Source organism: Halictus rubicundus, chromosome 7 (genome assembly GCF_050948215.1).
Source record: "Halictus rubicundus isolate RS-2024b chromosome 7, iyHalRubi1_principal, whole genome shotgun sequence".
Classification (NCBI taxonomy): Eukaryota; Metazoa; Arthropoda; class Insecta; order Hymenoptera; family Halictidae; genus Halictus; species Halictus rubicundus.
Genome location: NC_135155.1, coordinates 4,779,638 through 4,794,742, shown reverse-complemented (window position 1 = coordinate 4,794,742; position 15,105 = coordinate 4,779,638). Strand labels below are relative to the sequence as shown.

At 38.7% G+C, this 15,105-nt stretch overlaps 1 protein-coding gene across 3 annotated transcripts; it reads right to left on the bottom strand.

Moving 5' to 3' along the window:
- Nucleotides 1-161: 161 nt before the first annotated feature.
- Nucleotides 162-10,557, bottom strand: LOC143355987 (uncharacterized). Of its 3 annotated transcripts, XM_076791276.1 has the most exons (5): nucleotides 10,363-10,557; nucleotides 9,995-10,052; nucleotides 7,242-7,458; nucleotides 6,515-6,812; nucleotides 162-5,644 (listed from the first exon to the last, which is right to left on the bottom strand). In XM_076791276.1, exons 2-5 carry the CDS (start codon nucleotides 10,019-10,021, stop codon nucleotides 4,129-4,131), a joined length of 2,058 nt encoding a protein of 685 aa, XP_076647391.1. In that variant the 5' UTR covers nucleotides 10,022-10,052; nucleotides 10,363-10,557; the 3' UTR covers nucleotides 162-4,128. The 3 variants fall into 3 exon arrangements, with proteins under 3 accessions (XP_076647391.1, XP_076647392.1, XP_076647390.1); XM_076791277.1 differs by lacking the exon at nucleotides 9,995-10,052 and having other exon boundaries at nucleotides 162-5,616; nucleotides 6,511-6,812; XM_076791275.1 differs by lacking the exon at nucleotides 9,995-10,052.
- Nucleotides 10,558-15,105: the final 4,548 nt, after the last annotated feature.

The window sequence follows — 15,105 nt, the reverse complement described above, 5'->3', positions numbered from 1 at the left end:
TAATGTATATCATTAAATCATTCCAAAATTAAACGCTGATATTAATCGAACAACATAAGATTAATTAAAATTGAAAGTAAATTTGCCAATATGGCATACATACATATAGTATACAGACATACATATAGTATACATACATATATGATAGAATATATTAATACTTTTCTATATTATTACTATTAGAGTATAAATAGATTGCAGTATTTAAAAATTTTTAGACATTTTACTATTAATTCAAAACTGATGGTTGGACATTGTCTCATATAGTAATTATTTTTACATTTAAATTTGCTTAGAATTCATTTAAATATCTGAGACATCTTGTACATGAATGTAACATAAAAAAAATATATTTCTATTTCGATGTATTTAAAAAAAAAATTTCGGTCAAATTGAAAGGAGTTGCAATACAGCAATTTTGCTGCGTGAACCTATATAAGTTTCTGAAAGTCAATACATAACAAATTTTTGAAGTAAATGGTTTTTTAACACTATCATATAAACAAATACTATAAGCATTATTTCATTATCACAGCAAGAACATTAAATACATATGTAGATATACTGAATGAGGAAATTCTGTGAATTATAATTATTTATTAACGAACAAATAACTAAATCCATATATCAAGATTTAGGCAATATTAGGCTTACGTTGGACCCAGTCCAAGTTTTCTTTACAGCACACTTAACAAATTCAACGTTATATTTAATCAGTTTTATAATGTGAAAAGAAGATGATTATATGTATACAGCATGTTATTTGACACTGGACACACAAGCATATATTATACATCATTCAGAGCACAAAATAATTGTAAATGATCTTTTTATACATGAAATTACAGCAGAAATTTCAAGATCAACTTTTTTTTAATGAAATTGTGAAATAAATTTCTATATGTTCGTACAATTCTTATTAAACCAAGTAACTTCTACTGGAAACGTTTCTTAAAACTTGATGCATATCAAAAATATCCATACTAATGCAGCATATATGCTGTGCGTATACACACACACACACACACACACACACACAGTACATACATGTTATGCAAATCGTTCTGAACTTTAATGTGTGCAAAGTTTGGAAAAATGTTGTGAACAAAACTTTGTCAATTTAGCTTATATTGATCTAATAATTTGTTTAAAGAAGCTAAGTGGAACTTGAAATTGTCTTTGCAATGTTATGTACAAAGAACTATTTACAATATGTGATGTCTTTCTTTATACAAAACGATTTTTATAATAATCATTCATCAATGGTGTGTAGGATATCCTTGCATTATCAGTTGAAAAAGACATACTGTATACAACACGCGAGTTCCAAGTTAGGTGGACTGTATATGTGTATATATGTATGTATAGAGTGTTCGACTACAGGTGATTATCCATTTAGACTGTATCTTTTTATGTTAAAGTAACACTAAAAAACCAAAAGTGATGCAATTTAATTATTTTAATGAATGTTTTTGCTGACTGTACAAACGGCAATATCCGAGCCTGCTCGTAAAGTAAAATTTGTATGTAACTATGTTTTACATTTACAATGATTTGCAATGAATAATACAACACTTGTTTAAAACATAGGAATTAAAATCAACAACATCAATATTTCGTTCAAATCATTCTCGATTATTTTTAAAGCATAACACTGTTAGAAAATGCAATACAAATAAAAAGTCGATTTTTCAACTCTTCTAAATGGGAATACACCCTTAACACTAGCCAATTTCCTTATCTGATCTAATACTGTCATCCTTCCATGATTTAAAATAATGTTAATTCAGTCGATATGTATAACTCTTTATAAAAATAATATAACACGGGATGTCCTGGTATTGATGGTACAACCGTGCAGGAGGTGATTCTACATGAGAAAATAAGTCGAAAATCTGGAATGAATTTTTTTATCTGATGCCTTGTATTCGAAAAAATTCGAGAAAAAGTTTGAAAATTTGACGAACACGCGGGCTATTGAATAGCAATTGTCTGACACGTCCGATCATTATTTACTGATTCTACTTCTTACAAATGCTAGGCACGCAATCTTGACGGATTTTCAAAGTCAATTTTCTCAAAAACAAAGCCTCAAACGAAAAAAATTTATTCCGTATTTTTGACTTATGTTCTCATGTAAAATTATCCCCTCCATGATTGTATCATCAATACCGGGACACCCTGTATAGATCGATGGGAAACGAGATGTAATTACAGCGATGTCTCTTGAAACTTTAAAACGGTTGCGCAATAAACCACCTTTACTTTAATTACGTACAATTGACGATTGATAAATCACGCCTTGATTTTTGCATGTATAAATTTGTACAAATCAGTGTGGGTCACTTATTTCATCTTGTTAACGTTCATTACCGATGCAGTTTAAAATTTTCCTTATTTTTCATTATTTTATAAAGAAAATAAGTTTAACAAGTTCCAATTGCAATTCATATTTTATCGTCTTAATTGTACGCACCATTCAAAATTATTCGAATATTGTCACGCTTGATTTTATTCACAAAAAATGTTCAGTAATGTGAGCATATTGTTGACCACCGTTTTTTCAGTTTCAGATTCGCAATTATTTTACATTTTTTAAAATAGAAAAAAATACTACACGTACTTATAAGTATGCTACAGAATTTTTCTCGAAATTACTAAATCGCAATTGTTCTAACATCACATTTGTCATTGCATTTCTGTATGTTCTCGTACAGCTTGTATAAGAGGCCATTTTTATTATACAGGAAACTGTTCAAAATTATCGCTATTTTGCAGAGATGTAAAATAGGTAACTAAAACACTGACGATGGTTTATCCAGGGCGTATAACACGTTTTCAGCTCCATGTTTCATTCGTTGTTTATAATAATTTGACTAAAAAGTCACGTGAATATCAGTACAAGTACTACAAGTTAAATTTATTTGAAAACCGTTTCGAAAATACTACAACAGCAAAGTATTATCTTTAAAGAAGTCATTGTATCTTTTCTATTCAAATTTAAACGTTCGGGCTGTAAACGTGTTAACTGAAGGGCAACCTAGTCAGAATTTTCGTTTTTAAATGCGCGTTTCGAAGGTTTTTTTAAAATCTTTTTTATGAAAATAGCACGCACTGACTATTAAACAATTGTCATCCTAAGGGGTTAGACTGATTTAGACAGCCGTTATTTCAACCAAGCTCTAGATCGTTTTTCTAGACAACAAAAATAATTACAAATATTTGGTGTTTTATTGACACCGTTCAATTATTCAAACTCTTCTAGCTTCGACAATTGATTCAATTTTAAACATTCGTTTGGCAGACATATTTTTCAGACCCCATAAACTATCTCCCCTTAAGAGGATGCAGCACCATTTAAACATCAAGATTGATACATTATGCATCACAACTCTCCATGAATATTTTCACTTCAAATTTCAATTCTTTCATTTTCAATAGAGTGGATTCCAGGATTCTTGGTAACTTCCAAAATCTTTGTCCGAATTCATCCCAAGGGTTTGATTCTCTCTCTCTCTCTCTCTCTCTCTCTCTCTCTCTCTCTCTCTCTCTCTCTCTCTCTCTCTCTCTCTCTCTCTCTACGTGTACTGATTATTCATCTAAAGGAGTTTTGCATTTAAGCAATATTCTGACAATTAATTTGCTCAAATTACTTGCAGATGTGTTCACAATTCGCAGTGCAACAGCGCCACACCCCCTTAGGCCAGTTGCTATAACCCGGGAAGTTAAAGGACGACTTTGAAACGTTCTTTCTTTCTTCAATTATTTTTGTAGGTCGAAAGTAACATATGGTTTCTCTCTAATTCTTGGAATCTAGTTACTTTTTCAAATTGCAATTACTCATTTTTTGCCGTAAATGCATGAAATCCGCAGTCTAATAATAAAAACAGACTAGAATCTCGCCGCCTGGTAGGTGAGCAAGCAGCCAACCAACAGGTAACAACGCCGCGAAAATGTTAAATGTTCAATTTGTTAAGTATGAAATGTCGTGAGAGTACTCTACATCCTTAAGGTAAGAATCTTATCACAGTGTGACTCGTCTTATATACATTTCACTGCGACAATGTTATCCGAAGATATTAGAGCCGCGGGCGAAGCAACCGCAGAAGGCGACGAAACACGTAAACCCTACAGGCAGTAACAATATAGCCTCATATTGAACTCATCGACGCAAGCGCTTTGTTTGCCGTACGCGTTTAATCTACTAACAGACCCGACCAATTTGTTGCTACTATTCTTGCCCCTGTCCCGCACCGTCCCTTCAAATATCGCGTCGCCGGGTACCGTTTGGATCGTTATCGTATAGTCAATAAGATCGGATTTATCATTTTTGTCTCTCCACGCTTTCGCGGCCCTTATCTCTTTCAGCTTGAGAGTCGCGCATTGCACGAATTTCTTCAGCATCTGGTTCAGCTCCGCGACGAGGAACAGGGCTTTGTCCCGAAGCTTCTTGTCGTCTAAAGGTACATCGTTACTGCTGTGACACATGCACCAATGGCTGGCTATGCCTGCCATAGTGCACGTACGGTAATCAGGTATCGGTAGGAACCAGCTAATCCCGCGGGGCAAGCGTTCTATCGACGACAGTACTCTGTAACGGTTCTTCAGAGTAGGTTCCTCCACGTTCTTCAACTGTAGCAGATCCATCAACGTCTCGTGCAAGTCGAAAGCTGTCGTCAGACTGCGGGCATTCTTCCGGAGGTTCGCCCAGGCTATCTGGTACTTGTCTCTCCACCATGAAGGCAACACGATAAATACGAACGGAAGACTGTCCTCCATTCTGCCCTGGTACGTCTCGCGAAACTCGCCCCATCTCATGCCGTGATCGCTCATCACTATCAGCGCCGTGCGGTTGAGTAACCGTTCGTTGGACAAGTACGAGATGAAGTCGTGATAGGAGTCGTCGCCTAATTGCGGGTAATTGAAAAAATCGTGGGTCAAACTGGCCTCCCAGAACAAACCGAAGTAAGGGTCCTTGGCGAATTGGGTGGCGGTTTTCCGGCTGTAGTGCAGCAAGTTGTCGAACGTCTTCCTGGTACCGACGCATAGATTCGCGTTCAGCTTGTGCGTGTTGCCGATGTCTTTTTCCGAAGCGATGCAGAACGGCCTCCAATAGTAGTCGGTCGGCTGTACACGGAACCCTGGTTTCAAATAATTAAACGTCGTCATGCCGCAAGCATCCTCGCCGAAAATTGTGCGATACCCGGCCGCGCTGAAGTTCTTCCAGATGAACGGGCACTCGTCGAACGTCTTGTCTTTCGTTTGCCAGCAGAGGTCGTGCAGCTCTCCCTCCGATAGACCGCTTAGAACAGGTACTAGGTTTGGGTATGTGTTGTCGGCTACCTTCGTGTAGCCTAACATCTCGACCGCTCCGAGCTTCTCCAAAGCCCCAACGGTCTTCGGCATCATCCTGTGGAAATTGATCCTAGAGACCGAGTCCAGGCCGAGTATCAACAGGCTGAGGTATTCGGATTTCGCGTTAGCGGCTTTCGAGCCGTCGTATTTGTTTTCGATCGATCGGAAACGGGGCAAGAACGCGTGGTAGTCCTTGTATATTGTCTCCTTGTTCCGGGTACATTCAATCTTCACGAACTCAGCCCTGACGGTCGACGAATTCTGGAAGGTGAAACACTCGTTGCTGAATCTGCAAGTGAAAATAGTTTTACATGCTTCATTTCATAGAACAAGCCAAACGTTCGCTGACCGGGTACGAGCCGCGATCGCACGAGCTTTGTCCGGAAAGTATCCAACTTTATAGCGGAAACAAGTATCGTTCTATCTATGTACCCTTCTAAGTTTCGCCCCTTGGAATCCGCAACGTTCTTTCAGGTATCCTCCCGCTTCCACAAACACTTTTGAAAATTATCTTTAGCAATAGCTGTTCCGTCATATTCCACAGATCTTTTTCCTTGCAGAGAATTTCTTCCGTTGGGGAACAGCCAGACGTTACAGAAAGCTATGTCAGGACTGTCCATGTTTCAGCAAGAATTGTTGAACAATTTGCGCCAAATGGGCAGGTGCGTTCAACACGAGATTGAAGACATAGAGGCAAATGTCTCATGGCTATGCCACTTATTAAGATCTCACCACTAATATAAACACGTGTTATTTACGGTAGTCCATTCCGGAATGATGGTATAAACCAGCGGTGGGCACGGTAGGGCCCCCTGAGCTGCCTGCTTCCCCCGCCCCCTCTTTTGCGTATGTCCCGCCATAACTGACCGACCCGTGTGCGGCTAATGCTGTCTATCCACATCCGTTGGACGTTGGTGGGGGTAGCAGGCAGCTGTGGGACCCTTACCGTGCCCACCACTGACATAAACAAAAATTGGATACTTTCTAGACAGGCCTCGCATGTCATTTCACTGTGACGCACACAGAAATTTCGTTGGAGGGTTGAATGATTGACTTCATGCGATACCTTTACGATAGCTTTCCGTTGGAATTTGTAAAGCACCGATTGCTTCGAAAACGTAATGTATTGTTACAGGTAAAAATTATGAGTCTTACTGACGTAACAACATTATCCTCGTCTTTCAGTCGCCAGAAAGGTCGCCAACAGCAGCTAACGTCCTCGGATTCGTTGTAAAAATGTTGCGCTGCCATCGGGTTTACGTATACCGCTGTGTTGTTGGAATCGACAAGCGGCAGATGAGTTCCATGTTCGCAGGCGATCGGTTTCTCTTTGTGAATGAATCGCGTGATGGCCGGATCGAAAGGGTCCATCGCTGGAATTCGACAACCCTGGTTATGGATCACGAAGCCGGAATTCGACACGGGCGTGAAGAACGTCTTTAATTCCACGTAGTTATCTGAAAAAGAAAATTAGTATCAATCGCAAATCCGCCTGAGATGCGGCAACCCGGCCAACAGAGGTGTACGTTGCTTACGTCATAAAGGCGCGCGACAGTCACGTGTCAAAGGGGGTCCTCGCTCGCAACCAATAGGCTTTGACTTCGCACACTTCAGCCAATTATTTGACAAGAATCGAACGTTTACACTCACATTCCTGCCGAATTCCTGCCAGGTGACTTCTTGCAAGGCACGTGGACTATCTGTCACTTGATACGTGACTGTCGCGCGCCTCTATGATGTACGCACGTACACCTCTGTTGGTCCGGTTGCCGCATTTTAGGCGGATTTTTAATTTTCTCATGGAGAACCACTCCTTAAATTTTCTCCCAACTGTAGTCGAACACCCTGCATAAGGGCAAGAATCGCTTATAAAAAAATATATATACCTTGCGAAGAGATGTTGAGAACAGTTCCGAAATGTACGGCCGGAAATTGATCTGTGGTGTAGGTGTTTATGATGACCAGAGATATCAGCAGGAAAATTAGAATGCCTATTAACCATCTTCGCAGTCGCAGTCGACTCTTGTAAACCTTACTGTCGAACTCGAAATTGAAAAGGTTACGCTCATTATCTCGCACCCTGTCGCCACCGCGTAACAGTACCTAAACACAAAATATTGTTTTTATAAATTCATTGCTTTAATAAGATATAACACAATAACATTGTATCATAATCACTATTTAATAAGTGTATACTTTAATTGGTTTATCGGAACTTAGGATAACTAATTTATAACTTTATGTACGGCATATAGATTTTTTAAAAAACTATTTAAATTATTATAATTATTTAACACATTGACTACCGGATCACAACTCCATAAAACTTACTTATTGAAACTGAAATTGGAAATTTACGACAAAAATGAATATGTAAAATACAAAATTGTGACAACATTAGAAGAATCTAAAAACGTTGTTACACCATCTTAGACATATCGAAATTATTAAAAGGAACACATTTTTGTTTAAATTTTCGACTCGGAAGATTTTTGCTTTGCATAAAGATCCGCAGTAATAAAATCTGTGAAAAAATCTTCGCGCTGCAGAGATAATTTGATAAGTACATAGCTGATAAATATTTTGGTAGACTCATCATGTTTGATCACAATAAAATCTCCGGTTTCATTAAAAATAGTCCACGTTATACCGTTCAAGTGATTGTTGAAATGTCAGGAATATGGAAATCATTCATCATGTTTAATAATAATGACATACATTTTAGTAGTATATTTTCTTTGGTTGTTTGACGCATATAATTAAAAATAGTACAATAATTGGATTGTATACTAATAACTTAACAAAACCAAATGAAAATTGTAGACATATTTTATAAGGAAAATATTGAAGAACAATAAAATTAATAATTGCACTATCTTTTTGCTTTTATTACAGCTTTAAGGCAATATGGTGTGCTACTGATTAATTTGTTAATAATATTCATACTACTATTCTTCCATTCAGATTTTAGATTATAATTGAGAGCATGATTGTTCGCCTAATACCAGAGTCACCTCTGATATCGACGAACACATTGTGACAATCGCCGGAAACGGTGGAATTGATTAACGGGTGAGGTGTTATTTATCACCGCGATAGCGCCGAACCACGATTCTCTTCGACTTTATCGAATGAATTATCAGTGTATAATTGGGCTGTCTCACCACATCCTCCTTTCTCTTCGAACCTTGTTCCTGTAAGACTGCTATCAATCTCTGTCGTTAAACAATTTTAGATGCTGTACAAATTTCGGCTATGCGCACGACGCATGGAAACCATTGACTGCCACTTTATCAGCGAACCAAAAACAAATAGATTGTGAAAAAGTATTTATTTAATTTATGATAACGGTAATAATGATCTCATGGCAAGTATAGCTAGATCCGTGTAAATTCCTACGTATCAATTATGTTTTATATATTTTTTGACCCACTTCTTTGAGATCAATGTCAATTTTTTTGTTGGACTTGACATAAATAGCTAACAATTTTAATTGACTGCTCAAAGTGTATTTGTACGCAAGTAAATAATTATATCAAATTAATCTATAAGTAAAACGCAATTTAAGAAATATTCTCTGAAAACATTTTTATTTCAAATTCCCTTTTATCTGGATCGGTAAATATTGAAACTTTTATTCGTTCTAGTTGACATAAAAAAAATATATGTAGCATTCTGTTTAAACAATCGAAGATCGTTACGTATCTACAAAAATTCTTTAGAAAAGAGAAGTCTATATACGCTATTATGTTATTTATAAAATTCAGTACGGCTGCTTTCTCTTTAATTGTTTTTATACGCCTACTGTTTGCAAGAAAAATGCTGATTGGTAACTTTTAGAAGACTCTGTACATAGTATCACGAGGGAAGTGTAGTGTAGGTATATGCTCAGCAACTCCCCTTTAAATTTGACACTATCAGTATAATTGCGGCGCATGCATCATAATTCGTTCCACTCAAACTCGAACATCAATAAATTATTGAGAACTGTGTATTCGAAAAACTTCGAATCAGGTTTTTTCGATTGAGTTAATTATCGATGGCAGGTATGCAGATAAGGATGTCAGATAAAATGTTAAGATAAAAATTATCAAAGAAATTATACGTTCATTGATTGCGATTTGTGATAAAAGATTGCGTGTAACCATTTACACATTTGTGTTATTACAGTATATTGAATTGTTCTATGACTCGTTCAAAAAATTTTACATTCCATTGCAAAATACGTATTATGCTGACTGTAGGTAGATGACAATTGAAAAGCGTAAAATGAGAATACGATTAACATTGTAAATCCTGTCCGACTAATACTTTCCAAAGTACATAGAATATGTTCCACTTTAAATTGTATTACGAAGTCTCTGAAAACGTAATAATGTCTCCAAATAAAAAACAAACTAATTTCAATGGTAAAAGGTATTGTATACTCGTAATTGAAAAACCATTTGAGAAATACTAATCGAAAGCTATTTGCAGGATTTTGTTTCGACTTTGCATCATCTCCGGATACTTTCAAGGAGCGCAAGCGACAAACGAAGTTAAATCGAACAACACAGATACACGATCGCTTCAAGCAAAAAGCATTAGTACGCTGGTCGCACTTGCTCGACTATTCGGAAAGTATGTCTTTTCTTCTTACCGATATGTTACGAAGTAATTTCCTCATTGTGAAAACGACCGTCACTACCTAATAACGTCTAAAACAAAACAAAAACTGAAATAATTAAAATAACAAATAGCATTGACTAGTTTAGTAATTTTCAAACAGAAAGTTTAAAGAATACTAATAATTTTTATGTATAATATATAATATATTTGGATAATTTTGAACAGGGTGGCATTTTTTATTCACGCGGCACCACCTCTGACTTCAAATACGCGACAATAATTCGTCAGTGATTTCCCCACTGTGTCGTATTTTTTCGCACTTTTCCCCTTAAAGTCACTCTTTTTAAGTTTCTTATTGTCGTTTACTTGCTAACAATAAGAAATACAATAACGACTCACCTCTTCCTGGAAGTAATTATCACACATGCCAGCGAGATCTGTTCCGTGAACCGATACCTAGTGATTGAAAGATCTGGCGAACGTATGCATGAGCATTTCCCCCTGAACTCTTATTATATTAACCGTCTTCAGCTGTTATCAGCAGTCGATGTTGCTGAAACGTGAAGGAGGAACTTTTATCGTTCGTCACCCCCTTGCAAAGATAGCCCACGGTTGTCCGGCTTACCGATCTACTTGTTCAACTCGATCTTCTTCGATCTCGCGATCGGCCCTCGTCGAAACTGCCCCGAGTCGAATAGCAAAAGTGTTTCGACGCATAATTGCCCAATTCCGAAATTTTCAGTGATAGGTTCTCCGCATTTTCCAGGTACGTCAGCTCGAACTGGAAGAGGTGATCTTCTCGAAGTTACACGAACAGTGTTTCCTTTTGAAGTGAGCCTTTCTTTCGTTTTACGAAACCGATAATTTGTCGATTAGAATCATGGTATCGCATCTGTTTCCGGCACGCTCCGTTGCGTCACTGATCGGTGTCCGAGGGAGACTTTCCATCGGGAAACTGGATCGTGTGCTTTCCGTCGAATCTATCCAGAGGTGGCCTATTTACCAGCAGAACTGGGCGACGGGGGTTTATCAATTTACAACGCTCCAGGCCTGTGTGGATAACTCGACGCGACACCCTTCGATGTCAGGAAGGCCGCAATTCCACGCGGTTCGATGCAGTCACACCATTCGCTCGACGCATTTTATTGGAGAAACAACTCGAACGGAGTTTCAGCTGCAGCCGCGATTTGGCTCGTTGCTCGAACTCGACGCCCCATTTCTGTGACGTCGAAACAGGTCAGATTTGACGCACTCTCGTGTCGTCAGTCCCGTGATTGGACCATCGCACGTAACGCGGTGCCAAAGGGTTGCAGGCACATCGGGAACGGCGCATCGGACGTCCTTCGATGCGATGTTCGATACGGATCCGAGACTTATCGCGAAACGATCCGGCACGTCGATAAACGACAAGAGTAAACAGACAAGTTCCTCAACAAGCCGTACAAACAATCACCATTTGCACATGTCACATTTTTCCTGGACACTATATTTTCCGTTGCGTTGTCACGGCGTGCTTGTTCCGCCGGTGTCCGTTCGTAGAGATTTAAACAACGACGCGGCCAATTCAATGCTCGCCGGTGATGAGACAATGATGGACCATCCGGTCGCATTCGGACCAGTTCGAGTGACAAGTCGACGGATCGAAAGATCCAGCCACGGGCGAAAGCGAGGTCCCTTTGTTTTTTTTTTTGTTCAGGCCGTGTTCGAAATTCCCTTCCTCATGGTGTCCGCGTTGCCACGTGGGGACCGGACATTTCCGATCCCCGGAAGACGTTTGAGGCGTTGCCGTAGCCGGGATTCAAGTGAAATGCATACATGCCTCTGTTGGCAGCGAGGAAACGAGAGGAGAGACGAGAATCTGGTCGATAGGCGTGCGCTCGCGCACCTCCACCACGTGCCGGGGGAGTTAAGTGCAATTGGCGTTTTCCTCTCGTCGTGGTCCAGAAGCGAAACGCAAACCATGTATCGGCGATCGGGATCCCACGAAACTGTCCCTCGCCTTTTGTCACGAAACCAGTATTTCTTATCCTACGCTCCAGAGAATACAAGATACCACATGCACATATACACACGTAGAATGCCCGGTATCGTGCTGGTCAATTTCTCCGTTCTCGGAGGCTAGTCAAAGTTGTTAGCGGCTCAAAAGTGAAACACGAGGAAATTGTTTCACGCTTCTGTCACGAAAACGGTATTTGCTATCTAGAGATTATAAGAGAACGTAAACACGGTGGTCAATTTCAGCGAAAATGTGGACAAAATTGGGGAAAAAGTTCTCTGTTCAAGGAGTCTGGATATTATCGTTGGTATAACGTGGTCACGAAATTGTTTAAAAATATTGCATACATGTACCCCTTATGTCAGTCTATACTATATAAGTCTGTACTATATAATTTTACTGTCACACAAAGAATATATACATACAATACATGTGCATTGGGCGTTTATGTTCAGCCCAATTTTGAAATCAGGGTCATCGTTCCATGCGGAAGGGACTTTTTCCAAAAATGTCGTCGGTATTAAAAATCTGTGAAAGAATCGTTTGGAATCTGGAGAAATAAAAGGTTCTATTGTTTGTCCTTATAATGTTGCACATCCATTGGAAGGATTTTATATATTTTAACCTCTTAACTTAACAATTATTTTGTAAAAGTGTGTACTATATTATATTATAATACCCGAGTATTCTCAGGCTTTTAAGTTTAAGAGGTTAATGCGTTCTTTTTCCCCTTAATTCGTGCTCCCTCTCCTCATCTGACGACACCAGATCTCTCCAAGACGAGAGACCAGTGATAACAGAGGTATTCCTGATTAATCTTTTCTTTCGATTTGGTCAAGAATCGAAGAGTCCTGTGAGCTATCCGGGACTTAGTGGTAACACCCTACTGTTTGTCAGAACTTCTGAATTTCTTGGCTAAGTCGTGAACTCGCGTCCTCTTTTAGTCAAACTACGAAGTGATTTCTGCAGGCAATTTTCCGATACGAAGACCGTTGCCGCTCTTCGGCCGTATTTTCGGTTCGTGGATGACATTTTGTCACTTGTTGATTGATTGGTGGCTGATGCATTGGCCTACCTTATCAACAATTGCCTTGTTTATATTTGCTTCACCTACATTTTGTTTATCGGACTGCTCAGAAAAAATTCCGGATTTATCTCGACGACCCTGTATGTACTGACAAATCGCCTTTGGTCATCGAGTTCGGCCGTTTAGTTTGTCGATAGTGCGTAACGACTCTTACGACCATGATCATTCATGCAATGGTTTGTTTAATCGACCATTCCAACCATTCAGCGACACCAGAATCTATAATGGCACCCAAATGCTTAAGTATAAGTTTTGTTTTAGGGTCTACCAGCTACAAATTCTCCCGAAGTATTTCACAAAAGTTCTAAAAATATGTACATTAAAAAAAAACTAGTAGCTCTTATTATTAACTAACGATAAAATACTTATATGTGTATTCTAACAATTTAATAACTTTCTTCTTATTGTTCGTCGCATAAGAGTCTCACAAAGTACAACAAAATACCTGCATTTTTGACAAGTTTTGTTATTAATAGAGAGCGGATTTGTATGAAAAATAAAAATTCATGTGCATCGATTGCCAGATACAGGTGTTAGACAGTTTATTTCTTCCCTTAATAATTTTGGTACATTGGAAATAATGTAACAGTATTGTTACATTCTTCAAATTCATTATCAGCTTCGTACTTCCTCGGCCCGTTTTTTGTCGTAAATGGATGACATACATAGTCTAGTTATTATTTATTAAACAGTTTAAATGATTGGGAGTTTGGCAAATATCCGGGTGAGACGTGTAAGTGAAGAATAAAAAATAACATACATTATGTCAACACCGTCAGTTGCTTTACGAAGTGATCCGCATACATACATGCGTCGAGTGATTTATAAAGATCTATTCACGAAACCACATATTTACAATGTTCCCGGAAAGATATCGTAAGACAGATGCTACGGAACACACCAAGCAAACAGATTTAAGACCATCGTTGATATTCGTATGAAATAGCGCTATACATATATCTTCACAAAAGTGCAAGTATCGGAGCTGTTCGACATCAACAAATTGCAACTGTATTAGTTCCGACCGATACGGTAGGATGTGACACAGAAATGGTAAGGGGCCTCTAGATCTATGGTAATGTCGGGCGAAGCATTGGTTAAAGCTAGTTCTGATTTATGCCACAGGCTTAGTAAAGGTTCTCTTTTATGCTAAAAAATGTGGGTTCTGTTCCATGCTAAAAGGCGGTGTGGGTTCTGTTCCGTGCTAAACGTGGATGTGAGATCTGATCCAGGCTAAATGTGTGTAGCAGCTAAAAACAACGAAGCGGAAAAAAGAACCGACACCGCGAAAAACCATCGACACATCATTAGATTATCGAACCTTAGACCACAGACGAGGTACAGGAGTAGACCAATCACTCAATGTATTTTTTTGTCTCACGTCCCCCGGGGAGCACGATATGAAATACCGAGCAATCTTAATTAGAAATCTTAATGAGAATCGAGTATCTTGTATACTTCGAATAATCATGCATAAAAGTGTAGGAATCTTGGGAAATGGGGAGATTAATCTCTTTGAAACACTTTACTGAATATTAATATATTTAGAAGAAATAACGCTGACACGATTAACACTCTTTCTCGCAAGGCAGTCGCAACTCTACTCTCTCCGCTCTTACCGAACATCCACGCTTTATAGTCTTTCACCCCCTTGCATTCATCTCGCTTGCACTCTGTTTCTTGCATCCATCGCTTTCATTCTTAGAAATACACAAACTCTCCTATCACTTAGACCTAAACACTTTTCATTCACGCCTCTTCAGTCACTCGAGTTTTCCAAACACACCGGCGCCGGACCGTCGCAACATGATCCGGTCGCCCGCACGCACGCACGCACAATGAACCATTCATCCCACAAAAGTTACTTTGGCATGCTTTAAGACATGCTCAAGACATGCTTTAAAAGTTACTCTGTATCTCGAGTACTATTAGCCATTCTTACTAAAAAGATTAGGTGGTAAGTTAGCCAAGAGGGTATTCGGCAGCATCATTTGTAAGAGGAATTCATATAATCGTTAAACAAGCAGAGACAATAAATTTATCAGCGTACATTTATTCA

Excerpts from the sequence above, each read along its gene's own strand:
- LOC143355987 (XM_076791276.1), bottom strand. The coding sequence starts at position 10,021 with ATGAGGAAATTACTTCGTAACATATCG. Across the intron at positions 7,459-9,994 it reads AATTACTTCGTAACATATCG|GTACTGTTACGCGGTGGCGA; the intron begins GTAAGAAGAAAA and ends TTTTGTGTTTAG. Across the intron at positions 5,645-6,514 it reads GACGAGGATAATGTTGTTAC|ATTCAGCAACGAGTGTTTCA; the intron begins GTCAGTAAGACT and ends TTTCACTTGCAG.